The 26,781-nt window shown below is 36.4% G+C and overlaps 1 protein-coding gene across 17 annotated transcripts in view; it reads left to right on the top strand.

The window, feature by feature from the left end:
* The window catches only part of LOC137233656 (collagen alpha-1(XV) chain-like), a 1,316,768-nt gene that overhangs the window by 1,144,228 nt on the left and 145,759 nt on the right, over positions 1-26,781 (top strand). For 16 of the 17 annotated variants that reach the window (XM_067756874.1, XM_067756865.1, XM_067756879.1 and 13 more), the window contains 4 exons: positions 12,868-13,045; positions 14,707-14,787; positions 19,310-19,455; positions 21,218-21,310. In XM_067756874.1, the coding sequence (XP_067612975.1) occupies positions 12,868-13,045; positions 14,707-14,787; positions 19,310-19,455; positions 21,218-21,310 (498 nt within the window). Of the gene's footprint in view, positions 1-12,867; positions 13,106-14,706; positions 14,788-19,309; positions 19,456-21,217; positions 21,311-26,781 lie in introns of all 17 variants that reach the window. The other variant, XM_067756884.1, reaches the window with a different exon arrangement.

Raw genomic sequence — 26,781 nt, forward strand, 5'->3', positions numbered from 1 at the left:
GCTTTTGAGGTAGATGGTATACTAGCGTGCGAACTCTACATTTCACATCTAGAATTGTCTGCTTCAGTAACAGAACTTGCATGTTTCTGATGAGACATCAATTCGGGTTGAGCATTTGAGTTATCGGCATCTTTCTTACTCTTTTTTGCAGTTGGAAAGTACGACAAAATGGACTTCTGGTGGTCTGTCTGTAAAGCATGTATGTATGTACTTAAATAAGAATTTCATTCGGGTATTCCACAGCTTATCAAGAAGAGTTTATAAATTGTTGCAGCCAAAGCGTGGGCAAAGCACTAACAATATTTTTACTCCTCTTCAAAAATTAAACCCCTTATTCATACAAAAAATAAATAGGTTTATAAAGCTCTTATGATTGGAAATTTTAATGGGAATGTCATTTGGAAATGGAATTTCAAACTATAACTTGTAAGTTCATGTTTGTTTTCAGCTGCTTTGCCCAACTAATCTCTGGCATAAGGTTAAACTACTCTAGCTTTCTTAAGAAAAATAAATATTCTTCTCAAAACTACGAAGCACTTTACATTCAAACTACGCTTTTGCACTAAATACTTTTCATTTTCTCAAGGGAAATTGTTAAACTTCCTCAGTAACATAAATGGAAAGTATCAATAAATTACGTATTATTTTAATCAATTGCCAAAAGTCACACAATTAGATATCGGCGAATATTCGAAAAAATTTTGTTTATACGAAAAAATATGCTTACCATTACAGTGTCTTTTGTTTACAGGAATTGTTCCTAAATAATTAATTTTCACAGTACAAAACCAATAACGCAATTAAAATCGCAACACAATGACTCTCTACGACCCGCAATTACATTTTGACTTGGTTTAGCTTTCACAAAAAAATTGATTTCGCTAGAATAACGCTATAAATTATCACAGCATGCTTTGCAACTCAAATTCAAATTTTGAATTGTATTGCTGACGCAATTCCCCTAGTTCCCCCCCTGGAACCGCGCATGACCTACTCTGTATGTTGCCGTGAAGAAAACAGCAGAAATTCTAGATAAAGCGTACTTAAGCTGCAATTGCGTCAATTATGTATTGATAATCAGGCGGCAGTCAAGGCAATAATCTCACACACTCGACTTCACCAAGAAGTGTCCTGGAATGCAAAAAAGCATTAGCGAGACTTCACTCAGGCCGGTTCATACACCTATACTTGGTTCCCGGCCATAAAAGAATATAAGGTAACAAAAATGCAGGTGATTTGGCAAAGGAGGGTGCAGCACTCGACGAATCGATGGTAGATGTCCCAAATGTGTTTGGGAGGCAGGAATTGCATCTGATCCATCAAACGGGAATGGCGTGGACAGAAGAAGAATTTATAAGATAATGCTCAAATTCTACGGCGTAAGACCGACAAAGTTGCTTTATATATCTAAAGAGAAAAGCATTAAAGCTCACGATGTGCACACTGCCTTATGGCATCACATGTACATAACTTAGCCCTCATCAGCGATATTAGGTATAGGAAGTGCGAGCTGCGCGAAGAACCGGTTCGGCGTTGCCAGATCTGATCTTGAAGCAACAGCAAAGCTAGGAGTAGCAAACTCTCCAAGCTTTCAACTTGCTTGAAACTCTTTAAGATAAAACAAAAACTGGCCTTTGCAATAAACAGATCCATTGTTGCATACCCACACGGCTTTCTTTTGTAGGGGGTCTACTTTCCAATCAAATTTATTTTGTTGGAATTAAGAATGGTAAGATATACTGCTTTGTATCCTCATCTGAGGTTCCACAGAGAAGTATTTCTCATTAGTTTATAGGTACTTCAAAAACTCACACTATCTGCTGAATAGAGATGATCTTAAGTTTTTGGGAACCATTGAAAGTATGTCAGATGTTCATATTTTAGAAATTGTTAGTAATATAATTGATTGGAGCATCAAAAACAGCCTACGTCTGCATATACTGAAGTGTGTTCTTATGACAATTTCAAAAAACTTCTATACACTTACGTTGAACTATACCCTTTTAGGTAACATTCGCTCTCATGTTATCGAATTTGTGGAGTAATGTAGGAATCGGGCTTTACTTTTGCAAATCACATAAGCTACATTTTGACTAAGGCCTTTTCAAATTTCTTCATACTTCTAAACCCATAACATCTTATATTGCTTGGTGTGCCTTCATAGGCATGAAATCACATCCGTCTAGTTGTTGCAAACAATCCTTATGTTTTTCTATGATTTAATTGGCTCTCTTTCCAGGGTTAATGTTAAACTAAATCAGACTTTTTTCACTCTTGATCTGGATTTCGCACTTCAGAAACAACGTTTTGGTTCTAAACTCGAATTGTATTTTACTTAGTCACATACATATAATCAATGAAAGAATTGGAGTTGTAATAACTTTTCTATAAAATCTTTATTGTATGAATTTCGTGGAAAAGAAACTGCTTTACTCACTGACCGGGACATTTAAGCCTCACTGTGAGAATCTATGCGTGTATGACTCCCTTCCTTCATGAAGGGCTATTCACTAAAATCTACCCTACCTAGGCCCACGGTTTAGCGCTGCGTGAGCTCCATGGTTACTCTCATGCTAATGGGCTAGGCAGCAATCTGCTTGTTTGCTGAGAAGTATATGCCTCACCTATGTGCTGACGGTATTCCATCTGTCGCTGCGGCAGATAATGTTATTGATGACACTGCTCGTGGGTAGTTCACCAAGGGTCTTCGGCAAAGTGCACGCATTCGAAGAAAATATGGCGTACAACGTCTTATTTTCCGCAGCATGGGCAGTTCGGACTTCAAATCTTGCCCATTCTTTGGAGATATTTGCGGAAACCATGGGCTTAGTTCAAGAACTATTTCCCTGGTCCGATTTACTCCGGTGCTGTTGCTCCACCGTTCTTGCCAGCGTCGACCCGATTCTTCTCGCAACAGCAGCTCAGATCGGCTGTCGTATATTGCTTTTCTTTCCTCAGCAAGAAATTAAATTGGTATGGTTCCCGCAACGACCATAGCAGCATCAGCCGAGACCGTGCGGTAAGCCAAAGCTATTCGCAGCACACCTCTGCGTCTACAAGATTAACGTAATCACAGACTAAATAAAGTAAATTGAATTGAAATGATTTGCGAAAGTGCGACTAACCCGTTCAATACTTTTTTTTTATGATTCTTTCACTGTATACATATACAACTCATATACTTATGTGAAAATAAGTATAGACTCACCAAATAACTTACCACAAAACAAAACATAGCAAATACAAAACATACATAGGCAATGATAATGCAATAAAATTACCAAAACAAAAACAAATATCAAATCATCATGCTAACAGCGCACTTAGAGGGCAATAATGAAGCCAAAAGAAATGTGGTAGTGAAATAATGACGTACAACAACTTCATAAAAGAATAATACCCATAACGAATCGCTTGGCAAATCACAGTCAATTCGCAGCAAAATTGGACAGTGGGCAGATCAGAGGCAATGGACGCATGTGAAAGTGAAAAGGAACTGCTGTTGTGACTTTGCGTCCTTCACACAAAATAAAGCGTACTTAGTATTTCTCTCTGTTACACTGAAGGAAATTTATGGCTAAGTGATCACGGGAGTTGATAATGCTATACCGTCAATAAATATTGATATTCTCGTACTCTAATCTTCTGACTTGTACGCTTAGCGCTCTATAATAGTGTGACGAATATTTTCAAAAATAAGGGATAATATCATCTCTAAGCCAATACTAAGCAGTCACTTGTATCTACATAAACAAATCAATCATTATGTCTACACATATGTACAAACAGCAGCGGAGAGATGCTCACAAAAGTATACAATCATCAGCAAAGTAGTTCTCACACATACACATGCATATTTCTGAGATATTCACAAAAGTATGCAATCTTCAGCGAACTAGTAAATTCTAGAAATAGAAAGGCCTATAAATATGCGAACGAGGAAACCGAAGAGTATAAAAGCAGCACAAGCTGAGGCATAAGGGATCAGTTTGATGTAAGCACGCTATTGGTTGCGTATTATAAGTGTTATTGTGAAGTACTTTAATAAAGACCATTTAGCATTATTGAATATTGCAGTTATCCAACAGTTTAGAGATACGAACGTTAGTAGAAGGTATGAGATAAGCGGAGTTTCCCTAAATTCGTTACAATAGGCAAAAAAATATTTAACTTTTTAAGAAAAATGAATGATACGAAACTTGAGAAATTTTAGAACTCCACATCGATAAGTTATATTTTTATATCGGTTTCGTATCGAAAACGAAATGATCATTCGAAAAACACGCCTTAATAAATCGAAACCTTTTTTGATACCATGTCGATAATATTTCGATCGACAATAGACAACCTTTATTTGATTAATCGGCAATGTACCGAGATTAAACCTTTCGATAACAAACCGATAACTCGTCTATAAAAAGCCGGTAACTCATCAATTACCACACTTCGAAAACGAATCGATAGTTAGTTTACATCTCATCGATAACACATCGATAACTCGTCAATGGAAAATGTAAACAACGCCTATATCCCTTCGATAACAAATATTGACAACTCATCAATAACAAACTGTTAGCACTACGATAGCCAATTGAAAATACACCATTTCCTCTTTTCAACCCTGACGACTATCATAAGCCTCATTATTATTATCCACGTTATATACGAAATTTGTATTATATTGTTCTTTCTCTTCTTCCTCTTCTTCTGTTCTGCGATATTTATGCAGATCTATTGTACTTTACCTTTTAGCCTATTGCTATATGTACTTAAGTACCTATTCAGGCTTTTACTTCATATCACGAAATGTTTAAGAGTCACGGGGGACGCATTTGCAGAGGATGAGAACTGGCATTCCATCCTTCAGCTAATAAAAGCGACATATATGTATATCGTATAGGTTTTACTTACTTACGTGATATCGTAGACTTACGGTGTCCCGTATAATTTCCAGTGAGCGTTCGAATGTACCATTTGCTTAAATAAATGTGTTTTGCTGTACCTCTCATTACTGGAACTACGCAAAATTTACCTTTTTTCCCCTGAGCATTCAGTCCAGTGCTTTGTTTCCTAATTACTTATGGTTTTACTAGCGTTTGCTTTTGGGAGCCCAAATGAGGGCCCTCTACCATAGAATGCTGCTATAGCACCCTGCTTGTCTAAATGGTCATCCTCCTCATTAACTTCATGTCGCTGATGTCCTGGAACCCTAACAAAACGTTGCTTCAGATCATTATAGACTCCACTACACCCATCTAATAGATTGTGTAGGAATTGCAAAGAACGCAAGACTGTCTGGCTCTCTATTATAATGAAAATACTTCCTGAGGAAAAGCCTCTTTTAGACGTTCCCTTTCACATACTTCTATTGTATGAGCTTTGCCTGAAAAATTGCATTCAACTGACATCGATTTCTTGAAGATCGGTCCATAGATACCAGATTCCCGTCATCACATTTCGATCCATCCGTGAACCAGTCCTCTGAGTCGGGGTCGGTATAGGGGTTTCCTGTTTCCCAAAGAGTTCTTCCCACAACGGATACCTCGAAATTCCTTAGGACTCCAAGTGTGGAAGGTAATGCATCACGTCATTGCAATACGGGACTTCCTATGAAATATTTTATTACTTTCATAAGCGCTGTGATATTTCCGCTCTTTAACTCAGAGATATTTTGAAGTAATAGTGCAAAAAGTGTATTAAATGTTCATTATACTATTTTGGGAGATAGCCCCCTTATTTGCCGATTGCAGGCGAATAAAACTCTTAATGCTTTGTTTAATGTAGGGCCTAGGTGAGCAGTTGAAGTGAAGCATTCCACCGGAATTTTCTGTATAGTTCAATACTTCCAATGCAAATCGGATTTTGGTGCCACCCAGGAATGTTTCTGATATGGACAGTTTTATTTTCCGCGGAAAAAGTACAAGGATAGTTTTGTGAATATTGATGGACTGTCCTTTGCTATCACACCACTTTTTCTATGATGCGCAGAGCTTGTTGCATGCGATTAAATTTGGTTTTCTCGTCTCTAAGATAAAAATTACTAAATCATCTACATACACTTGTTTATCAAATCCCTTGGATTTCGCTTACCGGAGGAATTCATCTATTAGTCGGGTTCACAAGAGAGGAGAGAGTACACCCTCTTGAGGGCACACCTATTGGCCACAGTTGACTCTGTTGTCCCTCCCAGCTTAAGACTGATTTTTTTCTCTTTAGCATGCATATCATCCGCTGAATGATCATTGGGGTTATAACCTTTCAAATCATAGCTCTCCTTTATGTACCATCGATTTATTTTTCTGCCTTAGTTAATTTATATTAACTAAATTCTTATCTGATTTCGCTCATATCAAATCAACCACGTACAGTTCTACCTAAATTTAACCTTCGGTGTAGTGACTACACTTACGCTAAATTCTGTATTTCCCATATAGCATACAACTTCGAATTACCACACTTAATCTTACACTTATCTCACACTTACTTTTCTGGTTTCCCCCATACCCTTAACAAATCTGTTTACGCATTAAAAAATGTTACGTATACGCACCGGTAGCCGTCTTTTTAGGGTTAATGTCGTCGTGTAATTGGTTGGTTTTTCATCAAATAGCTTGCGTTATTATATAATACAAATAGATACTGCATCACAAATATAACGACATCAATAGCAAAATTGACAAACCAACCAATATATTTTCCTCAGTGTAGTTGTTGTTGCTTCTTTATTATTGCTGGCACTGCGCACACAAATTGCAACAATTTGAATAAGGAGCAGTTTATGTTGCCAGTGTTGTAGAATAATGATGAAATTCTTTGCTGATAATAGCCAATGTTGTACACAGACACACACACATTCACATGAACACAATTAGGAGGCGGAACGACGATAAATACTATAGGTCACAGTAGTGACATTAACGTGGCCCATTATTATTATACTCAGTTGAGCAGAGCTCACAGAGTATATTAAGTTTGATTGGATAACGGTTGGTTGTACATATATAAAGGAATCGAGATAGATATAGACTTCCATATATCAAAATAATCAGGATCGAAAAAAAATTTGATTGAGCCATCGTCCGTCCGTCCGTCCGTCCGTCCGTCCGTCCGTCCGTCCGTTAACACGATAACTTGAGTAAATTTTGAGGTATCTTGATGAAATTTGGTATGTAGGTTCCTGAGCACTCATCTCAGATCGCTATTTAAAATGAACGATATCGGACTATAACCACGCCCACTTTTTCGATATCGAAAATTTCGAAAAACCGAAAAAGTGCGATAACTCATTACAAAAGACAGATAAAGCGACGAAACTTGGTAGATGGGTTGACGCTATGACGCAGAATAGAAAGTTAGTAAGATTTTGGACAATGGGCGTGGCCCCGCCCACTTTTACAAGAAGGTAATTTAAAAGTTTTGCAAGCTGTAATTTGGCAGTCGTTGAAGATATCATGATGAAATTTGGCAGGAACGTTACTACTATTACTCTATATGTGCTAAATAAAAATTAGCAAAATTGGATTAAGAACACGCCCGCTTTTTAAAAAAAAAATTTTTTTAATTCAAATTTTAACAAAAAATTTAATATCTTTACTGTATATAAGTAAATTAAGTCAAAATTCAACTCCAGTAATGATATGATGCAACAAAATACAAAAATAAAAGAAAATTTCAAAATGGGCGTGGCTCCGCCCATTTTCATTTAGTTTGTCTAGAATACTTTTATTGCCATAAGTCGAACAAAAATTTACCAATCCTTCTCAAATTTGGTAGGAGCATAGATTCTATGACGGTAACTGTTCTCTGTGAAAATGGGCGAAATCGGTAGAAGCCACGCCCAGTTTTTATACACAGTCCACCGTCTGTCCTTCCGCTCGGCCATTAACACAATAACTTGAGCAAAATCCGATATATCTTTACTAAACTTAGCCCACGTACTTACCTGAGCTCACTTTTTCTTGGTATAAAAAATGGGCGAAATCTGGCCATAACCACGCCCACTTTATCGATATCGAAAATTACGAAAAATGAAAAAAATGCCATAATTCTATACCAAATACGAAAAAAGGGATGAAACATGGTAACTGGATTGGTTTGTTGACGCAAAATATAACTTTGGAAAAATCTTTGTAAAATGGGTGTGACACCTACCATATTAAGTAGAAGAAAATGAAAAAGTTCTACAAGGCGAAATCAACAGCCCTTGGAATCTTGGCAGGAATACTGTTAGTGGTATTGCATATATAAATAAATTAGCAGTACCCGACAGATGATTTTCTGGATCACCTGGTCCACATTTTGGTGGATATCACGAGAACGCCTTCACATATACATCTAAGGGCCACTCGCTTTTAAAACCCTCATTAATACCTTTAATTTGATATCCATATCGTACAAAAACATACCAGAGTCACCCCTGTCCCACCCTAATGGCGATATCTCGAAAAGGCGTCCACCTATAGAACTAATGCCCCCTCTCTCTTAAAATGCTAGTAACACCTTTCATTTGATACCCATATCGTACAAACATTCTAGAGTAACCCCTAGCCCACCCTAATGGCGATATCTCGAAAAGGCGTCCACCTATAGACCTAGTGTCCACTCCCTCTTAAAATGCTCAGTAACACCTTTCGTTTGATACCCATATCGTACAAACATTCTAGAGTCACCCCTGGCCCACCCTAATGGCAATATCTCGAAAAGGCGTCCACCTATACACCTAATGCCCACTCCCTCTTAAAATGCTCAGTAACAGCTTTCGTTTGATACCCATATCGTACAAACTTTCTAGAGTCACACCTGGCCCACCCTAATGGCGATATTTCGAAAAGGCATCCACCTATAGAACTAAGGATTACTCCCTTTTAAAATACTCATTACCACCTTTCATTTGATACCCATATCGTACAAACACATTCTAGAGTCACCCTGGCCCACCCTAATGGCGATATCTCGAAAAGGCGTCCACCTATAGACCTAATGTCCACTCCCTCTTAAAATGCTCAGTAACACCTTTCGTTTGATACCCATATCCTACAAACATTCTAGAGTCACCCCTGGCCCACCCTAATGGCGATATCTCGAAAAGGCGTCCACCTATAGACCTAATGTACACTCCCTCTTAAAATGCTCAGTAACACCTTTCGTTTGATACCCATATCGTACAAACATTCTAGAGTCACCCCTGTCCCACCCTAATCGCGATATCTCGAAAAGGCGTCCACCTATAGACCTAATGCCCACTCCCTCTTAAAATTCTCAGTAACACCTTTCGTTTGATACCCATATCGTACAAACATTCTAGAGTCACACCTGGCCCACCCTAATGGCGATATCTCGAAAAGGCGTCCACCTATAGAACTAAGGATTACTCCCTTTTAAAATACTCATTACCACCTTTCATTTGATACCCATATCGTACAAACACATTCTAGAGTCACCCTGGCCCACCCTAATGGCGATATCTCGAAAAGGCGTCCACCTATAGACCTAATGCCCACTCCCTCTTAAAATGCTCAGTAACACCTTTCGTTTGATACCCATACCGTACAAACATTCTAGAGTCACCCTTGGTCCAGCTTTATGGCGACATCTCGAAAAGGCGTCCACCTATAGAACTAAGGATTACTCCCTTTTAAAATACTCATTACCACCTTTCATTTGATACCCATATCGTACAAACACATTCTAGAGTCACCCTGACCCACCCTAATGGCGATATCTCGAAAAGGCGTCCACCTATAGACCTAATGCCCACTCCCTCTTAAAATGCTCAGTAACACCTTTCGTTTGATACCCATATCGTACAAACATTCTAGGGTCACCCTTGGTCCACCTTTATGGCGATATCTCGAAAAGGCGTCCACCTATAGAACTAAGGATTACTCCCTTTTAAAATACTCCTTACCACCTTTCATTTGATACCCATATCGTACAAACACATTCTAGAGTCACCCCTGGCCCACCCTAATGGCGATATCTCGAAAAGGCGTCCACCTATAGACCTAATGCCCACTCCCTCTTAAAATGCTCAGTGACACCTTTCGTTTGATACCCATATCGTACAAACATTCTAGAGTCACCCCTGGCCCACCCTAATGGCGATATCTCGAAAGGGCGTCCACCTATATACCTAATGCCCACTCCCTCTTAAAATGCTCAGTAACACCTTTCGTTTGATGCACATATCGTACAAACACATTCTAGAGTCACCCCTGGCCCACCCTAATGACGATATCTCGAAAAGGCGTCCACCTATAGACCTCATGTCCACTCCCTCTTAAAATGCTCAGTAACACCTTTCGTTTGATACCCATACCGTACAAACATTCTAGAGTCACCCCTGGCCCACCCTAATGGCGATATCTCGAAAAGGCGTCCACCTATAGACCTAATGCCCACTCCCTCTTAAAATGCTCAGTAACACCTTTCATTTGATTCCCATATCGTACAAACACATTCTAGAGACACCCCTGGTCCACCTTTATGGCGATATCTCGAAACGGCGTCCACCTATGGAACTAAGGATCACTCCTTTTCAAAATACTTATTAACAGCTTTCATTTGATACCCATATCGTACAAACACATTATAGAATCACCCCTGGTCCACCTTAATGGGGACATCTCGAAAAGGCGTCCACCGATAGACCTAAGGCCCACTCCCTCTTAAAATGCTCAGTAACACCTTTCATTTGATACCCATATCGTACAAACAAATTCTAGAGTCAGCCCTGGTCTACCTTTATGGCGATATCCCTAAATGGCGTTCATCCATAGAACTATGGCCTATTCTCTCTTAAAATACTCTTTAATACCTTTCATTTGATACACATGTTATACAACCACATTCCAGGGTTACCCCATATTGATTTTCCTTATTTTGTCTCCATAGCTCTCAACTGAGTATGTTATGTTCGGTTACACCCGAACTTAGCCTTCCTTACTTGTTTTCAATTAGTTTGTAACAAATAATGTTGAATCCATATCAAACGTAATCATTCTGTAGAATGAAATATAAGTAAGTCATCTGTTGTTAGTTATGTGTGTATTAAGTAACTCAAATGTTAGTAATTTGTATGCATATAGCAATCGTTTTTAGTTAGTAGGTTTGTTCGTGTTTATGAGTATTACAAAATGGTCAAAATTGTCTAGTCCAACACAATTCCTATGTAGCTACATACTTGCAGGGGCGGAAGTTTATTAAAAGAATAACAACAACAATATCAACTGCAAGAATGAAATACATAGAGTCATATAAATAAATGACATACACATTTTCGTACTACATGAAAGAACAACAACTCAAGTATCATTGATAAAAGCTAAAATGCCATACAGAAGCAAGAAAGCAGATATTATTGTGGGGGGAATTCAAAAAAAAATTGCAAGAGTTAGAAAAAAATAAAATGTTTTTCTTACATTAATGTGCATATATTCGTCTTGAATATCCGCTTCCGTTGTTAAAGGTAACACATTTCACAGACGAGGGTGTCTTCCGTACTTTCAAATCATCAGACTGGACGGGAGGGTTACGAGGTAATTATAAACCCTAAAGAGCTAGTTTAAAAGTCGCGTCAAATCTCATTTCTGGCTTTGTATGACACAAATAACTGAGCTATTACTAAATACAACTTACCTAAATAAACCGTATCACTAATTGGGCGTTTAACTATCTAGCAATCTTTCAGCCGAATGCTGTAAATTATCCCAAAAGTTAAATTTAACTAGGAAGAACGGACCACTACTATGATGCATAACGTTTGAATTACCACTACCTGCATCACAAAGAGTCTTTCTAGTAGTGAGTCTGCCGATTCGCCGATATAATTGCTCTCAGTGAACAACCTTCTTTATTTTACTGAATATTTTCATGGCAAATAGGGCTGAATACTTTAAAAAATGCCAAACTTTTAATTCATCACAGGGCTTAAACCGTAGTCTTGTTAAAGGACAAATTCCGTCAATCACAGGTCTTCCACCATAGTTTCCCTACGGTGTCAATTGGTCAACTCCCTATGACAACTGCATGTTAAAGTTTCAGGACTTTTTCATATAATTAAACCGGAACTGTAACATAAACATTAGTATACGAGTAAATAGAGAAATATTCAGCTTTATCTTCCATGAGCATTTTATCGACGTCAAACATAAGTTTGCGAATTTTCTTCAATAGATATCTAACAGCTTTAACCACAAATTTCACAGATTTCGTGGACCCATTAGGGAATCTTCAAAACAACTTTTCCATTAGTTGGCTTAGCAGTCGTATTTTCATATCCGATAGAGTAGCTCTAAGAACCTATACACAATGATAAAAAGCAGTTGTATGTTGGAGACGATCCACATGCGGAGCATACATTAGGTTTTCTCGGACCAAGTGTGAATAGGAAAGAGTTTAATTTATGACTGGACAAAGATCGAAGTTGAGACAGACAGACTCTTAGTAGGAAGGGTGATTTCAGAATTTTAAAGCTCCCGAGTTGAGTGTGGATAAATAAAATTTTCGAATTCATGTGCAAATTTTGGAAACATGCGGTTGTGTTATAACGGCTGTATAAACCACAATTATTGGCCCGTATCGAGTTATAACGTATCGAAAATCAATTTCACTCAAATTCGCAAAAAAGATAAAACATAATGAATCAAATAAGTACTTACAGCCACCATTTCGCGTATTACCTAAATTGGAATCACCATCGCAGAGCTATTGCGATTTGAAAAATTGAATTCGATCACAGATCGTATAACACGATACAGGACCAGATTTTACTAAAAATTATAGAAAATATTATATATTTATATTTATTTATTGCATTTATCTTTTTCAATACAAATCTCACAATTGATTTTCTTTTTTTATCCACAGCCAAAAGGTGACAAAGGTGATCGCGGTCAAGATGGGCGTGATGGTATGCCTGGCCCACCAGGTCTACCAGCGGCAGCAGGCGAAGGCGTACAATATATACCAATGCCTGGACCACCAGGACCACCGGGTCCACCTGGTCAACCAGGCATGCCGGGTTTGTCGATAAGCGGTCCTAAAGGTGAGCCTGGCATGGATTCGCGCAGTTTCTATGGTGATGCGTCTTACTATGGACGACCTGGTATGTTTTTAATTTTTCGCGTGTTTATTTTATTTATTTTGTTTATAAGTTATTATTTTTACATATCTACTTAACTACCTTATTAGCTATATATTTAAAAGCTATTACAATTAAAATAAAAAGTTTCGAGTTCGGAGTCAAACAGAGTAAATTTTGAGTAGTATGTAAAAACCCATATTTATTTGAATTTAAGAGAATTTTCTTTTCTACTGCAGTATTTACACCTTTCATGAAAATGAAATGATATATAAAATTGGCACGAATCTGCAATTTTAAGTCCTTAAAGGGGAAGAGAAAAACCCACCAATAAGTTTACCGAGTTGATCAGAATGACGGTCTCGGTTTATTTAGCCATGTTCGTCTGTTTGTCTGTCTGTTTGAACGCTAACAAGTCCCTCAATTTTTAAGATATCTTGATGAATTTTGTCAGCGGGTATATTTTTTTATCGGATTAGATATTTGTCGGAATCGGACGGTTCGGGTAACTATGGCATATGTCGCCATACAACCAATTTTTCAGAAAAAGTCATTTTGTACTATCTTCTTCAATTTGTCAGTTAGAAGCTTCAAATTTTACCAACAGCTTTTGTATATGGCACATACTTTTGTCTGCAAAATTATAGAGATCGGTCGTATATATAGCGTATATCCAATACAACCGATTGATCAGACAAGAAACTTTTCGTAATTTCTGCCCCATTTTAATAACTAGAACCTTCAAATTTCACCAAATCCTTACGCTTACGTCATATATTTTTGAAATAAGTGATTCGTCGTCATAGTTTTTACATTCAGACTACAAAAAACGTGAAATTTTGCATCCTCACATAAATGCAATAACATGAAAAAACTCCGATAGGTGGTGCATGGATCGAAATATTTCAAAAAATCGTATTTGTGGTCCGATTTGGCTCATATTTGTACAAATATTAAATACAGTCCGGTAGACTATAATAAGTCACTAAATGAACTAAAAACAAAAACTTGAAAATAAAATAAATAAATAAAAAAATTTAAGTTAAACGGGTTTATTGAAAGCAATACTTACATTAAATAATAATAATACTAAAAGCTAGAAAATAATTAGGTAGATCCTAAAAATTTTTTTAATTATTTTATTTTATTTTATATTCATTTTAAAAGTCACTTAAGTAAATATAACTGTTCTTTATATATAACATATCTTATATAGCCGATTATTTGTATATTACGAATGGGATAAGATTATTGTTCAACTCCATTCATGAAAGGTATGAAGTCTTTGGCACAGCCGAAGACTGTCCGTCCTTACTTGTTTTGTGTATGATTTGTTTAAAGTATTTTTACTAAACGTTTTTCTTAATTTGGTTATTTTTAAAAAGCAAACATTTTTATTTTTTTGAATTTTTTTTCGCGTACTGCGCTTAATCCAATGCCAATGTACAAAATTAATCCATAATAATACGTATTTTCAATGAAAAAAAAATTTTTTCTAAACTATAACCAACCATGTACATATGAAAACATTTTTTCTTTTTCCTCTTTGCCTCTAACCCTTTTGTATTTTAAAATTGCTTTTTACTAATGTAATTGTTTGGAATAATTGCTTGAGTACAACATAGCCAGTGGACGTACCTCTCTAGATGAGATCAAAGCTCTACGTGAACTACAAGATTTGAGAGATCGTCCCGACAGCACAGATGGTAAAATTTTGAAACATTTTTTACTTTGAAGTAAAGTGTACATATTTTGTTTCTTATTTTTTACTTTTTTTAATATATATGGCAAAACTTGCTATCCACAACTAGACACTTTGCTAATGTGGAACCAACACCCCTAACACTCCTATCCCTCTGACTCAACCCTGCTGAAGCAGCAATTTTCCTTGGGCTCCCTTTAGAGGATATTAATGTATAATTGTTCTTGCTGGCGTTTTCTGGCTCTGTTATTTCTTATTTCAAAGTCAACGATTTCAAATCTACCACCATTATTTTTTCCCTTATACTGGGCCCATTCCATATCTTTCTACATTTTTAATATAGAATTGGGTAATTTTGGAATCCAGTTTTGAGTTACCTTCTGTCGAGCTAGCGACTTTAAACCTGGAGCAGACCGCAAAACTCCATTGACAATACAAAACAAGGAAAACACTTTCTTTGAGCCATACATCTAAAGCCTTAGACATAGCTAAGTTTTCTACCAAAATTCAATATTAATATAAAATATTCGTCAAGATGGCACAAGGGTCGAGATATTTAGAGATCTTAAGAAAATCCCTAAAGAGCATATGAGATCTTGCAATCGGTTTTTGAGTAACTTCTTAATGAGCTTGAGACTTGAAATCTTGCATCATTTAGATCAGGGCGATAATTAGTAAATTCATAAGAGATAAGGTGGCTTGGGATCTGTTTTTAAGTAACTTCCCGGTTAACTAAATTGGTGCAATATTTAAAAAAAAATGTCTTCTAGGTCGGGTAGAGATATATTTATAAATCTATAAAAAAATAAAAAATAAAATAAATGTAAGGCGCGATAACCTCAGAAGAGATCTAAGGCCGAGCTTCTCTTCCAATTTGCGTCATGCTCCTCTTGATTTTCCCTACAAATTGGCCAGAGGGGACCTACATGTTTTATGCCGACTCCGAATGGCATCTACAAGGCAGATGAGTTTTCACTGAGAGCTTTTCCCGGGGTGCGAACCCAGGGCATAAGGTGTGATAGGCGGAGCACGCTACCATCACACCACGGTGGCCGCCAATTTATTTATAAATCTATAGAAACTCAAAAAGATTGTGTAAAGATTTTAATTTGGAGAAATTTTAAAGTTTGCTCTTAAATTTGGGCACCTTGATTCTGCAACAAGTGGATACAACTTTTCCGCTAGGGGACGCACGGTCTGAGATATTTAGGAAAATCGAATTAATCGGATGGAATCTTGCCATAAATTTTTGAGAGACTTCCCAATGAGCTACAATCTTATTATCTCATATGCACTTGAGACCCAGATGGCAATGCAGTAAATGGGGGGAAAAATTCCAATGGGTGGCGCCCGGGTCTAGATATTACGAAATTTCGTACCATACGTCGGAATCTTGCGGGCAAGTTTTAAAAAAAATTTCCGTTGAGCTACAAACTTGAAAGCTACCAAAAGTTAAGAGGAACAAGACAAAATTCGCTAGGTGGCGCCCAGGTCGAGTTTATTAGAAAATGCAATCCGTTTAGCTATCGAACGGATCGAAATATTTCAAAAAAAAAAAATTTCAATAACTCAATCCCTTGCACGTGATTAAAAACGCGATGAAAATACATAAAAAAGGAAAAAACTCCGACAGATGGGGAAATTTTATACCAGGAGGTGTAACGGCGCGCCTTGATCTAGTTTTAAGAAACATTCCATTGAGCTGAAAACTTGAAACTTAGCAAAAGTTTAGAGGAACTCGACAATTGATACATTGAAGAGAAAAGTCCGGTAGGTGGCGCACAGAATATTGGAATTGACTTTTTTATATCTTCCTGGAAAGCTAGAGGCTATACATTTCAAACATGGAAAGCGGCGTCTTCTCCAAGTAAATAAAGTATGACGACGGCATTTTTACCCAGATATTTCTTCCCAATCTCAATCACAGACGTTGGTCTCTCTAAAAAAGGCATCGCAGATTCAAGCTTCACAATAAGAGACAAAATCTCATAGAACCACAGACACAAATAAGTTATAGCCGCAACCACGAGACAGATACGCATGACTTGCACCTCTGCATCTATATATTTTAATCGCCTTTTATGACAGGCATGCCATACCGAGGGAAGATTCTAAGCCCCTTAACACGGCATTGCAAAATTCTCAAATGTATCTGATAAATTAAAAGCAATCTGTGTATAGAAGCAAAATAAAATCTGCAGCAATATTCTTTCAAACATAACCTAAAAGGTGTACTTATTCCTAATGGTAACAATCTGGGTTAGATACTGGTCGAACAATCAACTACTTTCAAAGAAGAGTTTACTATTTTACTTTCTGTTGTGGCAGGGTTCGCCGTTTCCGGGCAATAACGCAGTAACAGCTTGCTCAATAATAAAATATTTCAGAAAATACGTGTAGAGAATATTATATCTTGCACTATATGATGGATGAAAAATTACAACTTAATCGCATTTGGATCAGAGAAGTTTTGGGGGTAAAAGATTTTATAATAAAGTTGTAAGGAACAGAAGTAAAAAATACGCAAAAATTTATAAAATTTTATTTCGCCATCCCAATTTTACGCTTTTTTTTTTACTTGCTAGCCAAACAATGCTAACAGCTTTCTCATTATCCTTAACCCTGCTGTGTGTGCGAAGTCATCAGTATTGTAAACATTAATCGTGAAGTATTATTGAGTAAATTACATTTAATTCATGCACAATGAAGGTATTGCTTCTTACTGGCTTTACACACTTTCAGCGTCCCACCATTTGTTGCACAGACTTCCTCTTGACTGCAGCGCCTTGGCTTTTGGTGTCGTTTCAACAATTTCCGTGTTCCTTTTCTTTCCATTATTATGTGCTTTTTTTCTTGGTGCATAAACTATTAAATTTTATTATTGTTGCACTTCCGCCACTCTGCATATTTACAATCACGGTTATTGTCAGTTGGAACGCGGTTTTGTAAATATTTGTTTATATGTAAGTACGAATGAGCATGTATGTATTTCGCCCTTCTTCACATTCAATGTTTTAAAATTCAGGGAATGTTCATAATATTAACTTAATTAAAAAAATCGAATAGAAAATATTTTACTTCATGCCTGGTGCTGCAAAACAGGATTTCATATAACTGAGTTATGCTACACTGCACCCAAGTCCGGTGTAGTTTTAACCCATGTTGGAAGAAAGGGAACTTAAAGACTAGCCGGCTGTATAAAAGTATTTGAACTGATACTGTTCAGATGTATTATCGATAGCTAAATGAAAGCAAAAAGCAAAAAATGTTTTAAGAAGTTCCTCAGCAATCAGTTGTAAGTTCAGGTGAAGTTACATTAAATGGTAGCTACCGCGGCAGGCGAAGTTCATTCAGACATGAATCTCCATTGTGTTGCCACATAAGATAACGGCGTCTAGGCTTTAGCTTCGAACAAGACCAATCTCGAGGAAGGTAAGCCTGTCATAAGAAGCGAATAAAATACCAAATTGATTAAAGTGGTTGCCAGCGCAATATATTGCTACTCCAACCCAGGTGTCAACCTCACTCTCCCGTGGCGAATCCGGTTTCTTTAAAAGCCGAGGCTCTGGTGACCCCAATTTTCTTATGGCACGGGGGGGTGGCGCGGGATGGCAAAGAAGGTTTCATGTGGTCATACCAAATCGTTCCCGAGATGATCGGGCTTGTACCTTAATGGTGATTTTTACCGGAACGTACCGGATCTGCATCCGGCAAAGGACCATCAACACCGATAACACACCCCAAGGCCTTCGGGGAGTGTCCTTCTGGCTACAACAACACAAATCTTTAGCCTGAATAAATCCTCGATGGGCCAAAATAGTTTCCCTTAGTACCGAAATTGAACAGAATGATTGATTTGATCATGCTGCAGCGCACCTGCTGTTTTTCCATTATTTTACGATGTATTTGATGGTCTAACACTGGACGACGATTCGCCAAAAGAGTAAACACCATTGATAGGTGGACCTTGGCGAACTGAAAAATTTTGACAGGCCACCTTCTCTCCATTTCCATCTAAAATAATCCTTACCTTATCTTGCAAGCAATAGTGTCCGCTCCGCATTTGCTTACGTACTCGCAGACTCCGAACGACGTATACAAGCAGTTGAAATTTCGCCCAAGAAGCTTCTCATAGCATAAAGCACTACCGAGCGGTGAGCCCGTTAACATAAGACCTGACACCTTAGAAACACATTCACATTCCTTTTACATTAGTTATAAATCTGAGCATCAAAAACATTTTTATTATAAATATTTTGTTTAGGTTGTATTATATCAAAACTTAAGTAGTAACCCTAGTATCATGCGGGCACTCAATTTTTTTAGTTTTCTTATTTATAATATTGCAGCATAGCCAAAACAAAAAAAGAAAACAACATGCATATAGTTTTAGATTCTTGATCATATTCCCCATTTTTTATCCTTTTTCTATAAAATTCACGTAACCGGATGCTTGCGACTACGATTTTTTCAAATGACATTTGGTTATACATTTGCCTTCCGCAAAATTAACAAACAATAAATAGGTCCACCTGGACCACCAGGTCCTCCGGGGCCACCTAGTCATTCGCGGCATGATGATGAAGAAACACCATATTTTTCAGCATCTTCTTGGAATATGAGAATCGTGCCAGGAGCGGTGACGTTTCCAAATATCGATGAAATGACAAAGGTAAGTTAGAGCAAAAATTAATTTCTTTTTTTTTTATTAAAAAAATTAACTCATTTGTTAGTGCAATATTAGAAAAGTAAACAAATGATATGGTTTCGCACATAAGTTCCAGCATAAAATTAAACAAAAATGTATACATTTTGCTATGTAGTTAATTCCTGCAGTCAAATCTACTAGTTATAAACTAGATGAAAACTAGTTTGTCAAAGATCCCAACTAAGTAGTTCGAGCAACTGGTATGTATTTTTATCCTGCGAAATGTCAAGAGCCAGTCAAGGCATTAGCATCATACCAGTTGACACACTAGGTAAAATATGCATGGAAGTTGTAATAATTGACATATTAGTTAGTTTACTCAAGACCAACTTCGGCATTTTACTCAGTCTATGAGACAGGGTCATATCAGCTGATATTAGTTAATCTAGGCATGGAATCATTTTTGATATACTTATCGCTATATAAAGCAACGTCCTATTAGTTGATATACTAGTTTATGGTATGGTTCTATTCGTGTTCAAGAATCACGCGTGTATGTCAATTTAGCCAAACAACAACAACCAAAGCAAAAGCAAAGCAGGCAGATTGAATAGAAAATAGCCACATTTGCATGTACACAGCAATAAAGAGCACATATTACTCCGGCATAAACACACATATACACAGAAAGCCACAGAGAATATCATAAACAGCAATAAAGAACGCATATGACCTTATTTAAACCTCAGATATAAAACATTTGTTTAGCCAAATCCAATATGAGATACAGAAGCAACTATTCGAGAGGGCATTTCGTAAAAAGTCTGGACCTTGGAGAAATAAGCGAATGAGGTAACTGAGAGTATATAAGCAGCGCAAGCTAATAAATAGTCAATAAGTTTGCTTTTGAAACTTTCTAAGTGAAGTATGCTAGGTATTTAATTGAAAGTACCACTACACTGGCAGTGTTGTTAGTAAATACCATTTCGCTATATTCGACAGAAGAGATATGAAAGAAATAAATGAGCAACTATTCGGGGAGGCTGTTCCCAAAATGTCTAGATCCTGAGAGAAATAGGTGAACGAAGCAACATAGTATTAAAGTAGCACAGTCTGGGAGGAGTCAATCAGATTGATTTTAACATGCTATAAGAAAATTTCGCTAGTACATTAAATTGTTAAGATCTAACGATAGTGCTAATGGAAATAAAGAACATTATATATGGAGAACATTTCCACATTTCAGCGATTCAGACAATAAAAAAGATTAATTTCTATCAAAAATTTCCTAAAACTCGTAACAATATCTTCAAAACTCTACAATATTTTTTCAAAACACTAGCTTCTATGAATAAGCTCACAAAATTCTAACTAATAAACTGGAATTTTTGCTGAATAGTTTGGATTGTGACTGCAGGGATATGAAAAATTTCAAAAGCATATACATATGAGAATTGTAAACATTTCCACTACATTCATTCTAGATAATAGAATATACCCAAAAGACCAAAAAAAAAAAAAAAATAAAAGTGAAAAAATTAGCTTATTCTGTATATGAAAAGCTGTTTTTTCACAATTTTTCAATTTCTTTATTTTCGTTTTTAACTCGGAAATGTGTAACTAAAATATGCCTGATGATTATTAAAATTTCTTTTTATAGCCGTATGCGTTTTCATCATTTAGTTGTGCTACATATAAGTTTTCACATTGCATAAAGAACAGCAGAACACATACATATATATGTATCCTCTATATGGAATTTTTTTTTGTCTCTTTGTCACTTTAGAAATCAGCAATGAATCCACCAGGCACATTGGCCTACATAACCGAAGAGGAAGCGCTGCTAGTGCGCGTCAACAAGGGTTGGCAATATATTGCGGTAAGTGGCTATGTATATAAGTATATCTGTAGTACCTACCAAAGAAATTGATGGTTTTTATAAGACTTAATCCATTTGATTGAAAAGCTTACAATATAAGCCTACCACACCGTATGCCCTGGGTTCGCACCCCGGGCAAAGCAACATCGAAATTTTAGAAATAATGTTTTTCAATTAGAAGAAAATTTTTCTAACCGGGGTCGCCCATCGGCAGTGTTTGGCAAGCGCTCCGGGTGTATTTCTGCCATGAAAAGCTCTCAGTGAAAACTCATCTGCCTTGCAGATTCCGCTCGGAGTCGGCATTAAACATGTAGGTCCCGTCCGGCCAATTTGTAGAGAAAATCAAGAGGAGCACGACGCAAATTGGAAGAGAAGCTTGGTCTTAGATCTCTTCGGAGGTTATCGCGCCTTACATTTATTTTTTTTTTTTAATGACAATCTTTTAAAAAATATGTATAATTTATATGAATGGTCGGCTCTAGAAACGGGACTTATACTAAGTGTGAGTAAAAGCAAAACTTATAAATACTGTGGCGAATATTAGCAACACTATGACGTTAGTAAGTAATCACAACAACAAAAACATTAAAGCAAGCCACACTTGTGTACATGAACACATAAATCATCATTTACACACATACATAGAAGGCAACGAAGAATATCTCACATATGCATATGTAGTCATCAGCTAAGAGTTGTTACTCACACATACACACTCATATGGCTAGTAGAAAAGCATAAACTACAAATATAGACGTATAAAGCTGGTAAGCAAGCATGAAATACAACTGTTTTAGCAAACGTTTTCACTTTAGGAGAAATGGGTGAACGAGAACCCCGAGAGTATAAAAGCAGCGCAAGCTGAGGAATTAGAATCAGTTTGATTTTAAACACGCTTTTAGTTGTGAAGTGAAGTATAATTGTGAAATACTCCCAAAGTAATCTAAATAAAGAACAGTTTGCAATACTGAATATTGGAGTTATTTATTCGAAAGTTCAGCGATTCAGACATTAGCAGAAGATGCGTAATAACGTATTATCCTAAATTCGTTACAATACATTTGTAACTTTACGGTAAAATAAAAAAGGACAGCTAAACCCGTATTTATTATTTTTTTTTGTTAATAAAACGAGAACTCAATGTCGTTTTACATAAGTCAAGGAAAATCCAGACTTACAAAAAAAAAGTTTTTACTGCCCACCCTTCATTAAAGTATGTGACTTTTGCTTAAATTACTTTCATTTATAAATATAATTCCAATATTGCTTACACCATTTCTTGATGGCAACATCCATACATATTCATATACAAACAGATATGATTCATTATTTTTTGGCAATAATATCGCCGCTTCTTTAAATTCCGCTAACAAATGAACAAACAGACAAAAAATGGGTGTGTTTCAGTTATTGTAGACAAAAACTCTGACGTGCAAATATAAGAACTATGTCACAAGAAATACATATGTGTTACATTATTATGGCATATGTGAGCCATTTCAGCGTCTAGCTAAATATGATATGTAAAACAATTTCTTTAAGCAACGTTTTTCAAAAGAATTTTCGTTATTAAATAACTTTCGTTATTAGCAAACCTTTTAGGGAATTATTAAAACAGAATACAACTGCTGAATTTTATTTTTTTTTTTATTGGTAAATCAACAAATTAATTTACAAAATAAAATTAATTAATTAAAATATTTTTATTCAGAATTGAATTTTAAAATTTGTTTCTTATAATATCTAATGTATCAATTGTTTATAGTTTTGGAGTAGAAGGGCGGTCGCGGCCCGGTCCTTGGTCAAGCTTTGTGATATGGGCTATGGGCTTTCTGACTTCGGAATGCTTGCCTTCTTACCAGGTTCATCTTTATCCCTCACAGAACGGACAATTATGCGCCGATAACTGCTACGTGTGTGACATTCATTCTATGTCATTCCCTCGAGGGAGAAATAGAGAAGGGGACTCATATGGGGCAGGGGACCAGTTCACTTGTTCAAGAATAAGTCGTAGTTGGACGGAAAGTTTTGTGGCAAGGTTTTTGCTAGGAGCTAAATGTAAGCCGCTAGTTTATTTTGGCTGCAGCGTCTTTCAAGCGAAAGTTGCCGCGATTAAAAATGAGGTGACTGAAATGCTATCAAATGTTAAACTTTTAGAGAATTTGATATATATTTGGATAGCCAAGCGGCTATCAAGGCCTTGCGTTCAACTATAGTGCGATCGTGGGTAGTCTGGGTTTGCCTGTCCTCGCTTGCGATTTCATTGAACTATTTTATGATTAGGATTATTGGGGCCGCGATCCAAAGTCTGCAACTGTCAATCGGATCTCTTACCCCGCATCGCTACAATTTCACCAGTTGAAGATGACTTTAGGAATTCCGCTTGCCACCGGTAATCTGCTCTTACATTGACGAGCCTCGAGTTAGCGCAACAAGCGTTTGGCAGGCACCACTTCTTGCAGAAGGCCTTTGGCTCACTTAACTTCATCTATCAATAGTCATTGGGGTTTTGAAAGGATACTGTCCAATGGAAATCTATGCAATACGTCTCAATAAACTAGAAACCGCATACTACTGCAGCTGTATACAGGATTATGAGGTCATCATCATGAGAATCATCGAGATACTATATGCTTCATTGCCCAGCTTTCACTTGGATCTCCGGAGGATTCATTCTCATTCGAAACTGTATTGTTGCTACGCAAAGAACTCTATAAGTAGCTATAGCCACCTTTATTTTATGTGGTATCACAACGGACCTTCACGCTGTTCAAATAAGCTACTAGGGCAGCTACCATCTAGCTTAACCTATATATTAATACCTTCAATTCAACCGTTCTTTTTCACGTATAAATTCAATATAGCCATAGGTTAGGTTAGGCTGAACTGCAGGGCCGTGAAGAACTTACATAAACTGAATGAGTACCAGAGGTTTGTTGAAATACCAAACTGAATTTTTTCACAATTCAGCGTGCGTCTCATGCTGCTCTTTGCTTTCTTTAACGAGTTGGCTGAAACTTCTTTGAATGAAGTACTACAACGAAAATGTATAAACTGTTTGAAAGGCAAATTTAGTAACAATTAAAAAAATGGGCGGGAAGATTTAGTAGAAAATTTGTTTATCACCGCGGTTACTATTTTAAGAAATAAAGCGAAGCGTTTTGCTTTAAAAAATTTGGGTTTTCTGACTGCAGTATAAGTAGTGATATTGTGGCGAATAGTAGCAGTTTCGATAAGTTACTATGCTGCTAATAATAAATAATGGACAACACAACAGCAAGGCAAACAGCTGAAATATAAAACAACTACACATTTCTAAACACAGCACTAAAATATAATTAAAAAAAAAATTTTAGTTAAACGGTTTTATTGAAAACAATACTTACATGAAATTATAAAAATGCTACAAGCGTCAAATTTCTATTGATAGTCATATTTAAGACCAACTGAACCTTAATCAAGTCAAGCTACCCGTCACAGTTTTAGAAAAATCACGCGCCCAACACTTTTATTTAATTGTCTGATCAACGCCCTAGATTGATGAGGAGTGTGATGGTTAGTACCTAGGACCTACCTAATTATTTTCTAGCTTTTAGTATTATTGTTACTTCATGTAAGTATTGTTTTCAATAAAATCGTTTAACTTAAAAATGTTTTTTTAAATATTTTATTTTCAAGTTTTTAGTTTTTATTTAATTGCCTATTATTTCTTATTCTATTTAGTTCATTTAGCGACTCGCTGTTACAAGGACTCTTTTCTGACAATTTGTTACAATATAAGTCCTCAATACATAATCCTTCCAAAGACTTTACTCTACTCTGCGCCACGTATGCTTGTCCCTAATCCAACTCCAAAATATTTTGATGTCTCTTCTTACGAACTGTATATAATATTTATTTCAAATATGAGCCAAATCGGACATCATAGGTCGCTTTCTATTCATGTATGTTTTATGTGTTCCAAATATGAGCCAAATCAGACCACAAATACGATTTTTGTGAATATCTATCTCGATCCTTGCGCAACCTAGCCGCAATTTTTTTCATAGGTCGCTTTATATTCTTATATGTATTATGTGTTCCAAATATGAGCCAGATCGGATCAAAAATACGATTTTTGTGAATATCTCGATCCTTGCGCCACTTAGGGGCGATTTCTTATTATTGCATTGTCATCGGGTCCTGAACTATATTCCAAGTTTCAACCTTGTAGCTTATCGGAAGTTACTTAAATATCAATTAGAAAATTCGTGCCAACCAGCCTGTCAAGTCAAGCTAAATAAAACCGTTTAAAAAGCATATTACTCATACATATACACACACATACATGGAGGGCAACAGTGAATATGAGATAAATAGATATGAGAGAATTAAATAAGCAACTACTCGAGAAGGCTGTTCAAGAAAAGCCTATACCATGAGGGAAATATGCGAACGAGGCAACTGAGAGTATCAAAGAAGCGCAAGCTAAAGGAAAGTTAATCAGTTTGGTTTTAATACGGTATAAGCGAAGTACGCGTATACATTAAATAGCGAAAATCTACTAACTAATAGTGCTGTAATAAAGAAGATTTTACAAACAGAACATTTGCGTTTATTTCTTCTGCAGTTCAGTAATTCGAACGTTTTTAAAAACGACCAATTTTGACAAAGGTTTTATAACAACATTTTTTTTTATGACAGCAGGGTACATAATGTTCGATTTTGCCCGGTATAACATTTTCTTAGTTTTTTTTTTATATTAATAACTTCACAAATTGCTAAATGGAATTTGATATTCCTAAATAAAACATAAAGGAAATCAGCAAAAAGTAGATTTCATCAATCACAAAAATTCAACGTAATTTCTATGCGTTGATTGAAAAAACCCACAAATACTTTAGCAAATAAGATTGAGACTCTTCACGTGCCCACAGCTAACGCCAAAGCAAATGGCATCAATTTATAGGAAACATATTGAACAAAAAACTGTTCCCAAAGGCAGTATTAGTTCATTGATAATTTTTGATGTGTTTGGCATGACAAGAAGAAGCAAAATTCGTATACCGATTCAAACAAAACCACATAAAAAAATCAAACTAAAATCAGTAAATAACAAGCAAAGGTGTCTAAGTTCGGGTGTAACTGAACATTATATACTCAGCGTGAGCTTCAGTTGTACATTTCATTTCAGATAAATTACTTTTCTACATAACACGTGGCACCGCCCGTTTAAAAAAAAATGTCTCCCCATTTCCTCTTACAATAAAACTTGATAAGTGAAATATCATAGATTCAAAACAATTTTTTCTAAGTTATAGCTTATTATTCTAGTCTAGGACCCTTCTAACTTTGTTTTATATCTAATTTGCGTAGTCTTTAACCGATCCCGCCCATTTTTACTAGAAATATTTCCTACTGTAAAGAAAGTATGTGTACGCAGTTTTATTAGAAAGTAAAATTTTATTGATACAAAGCTCTTTTTCGCTAAG

Source organism: Eurosta solidaginis, chromosome 5, assembly GCF_040869045.1.
Source record: "Eurosta solidaginis isolate ZX-2024a chromosome 5, ASM4086904v1, whole genome shotgun sequence".
Classification (NCBI taxonomy): domain Eukaryota; kingdom Metazoa; phylum Arthropoda; class Insecta; order Diptera; family Tephritidae; genus Eurosta; species Eurosta solidaginis.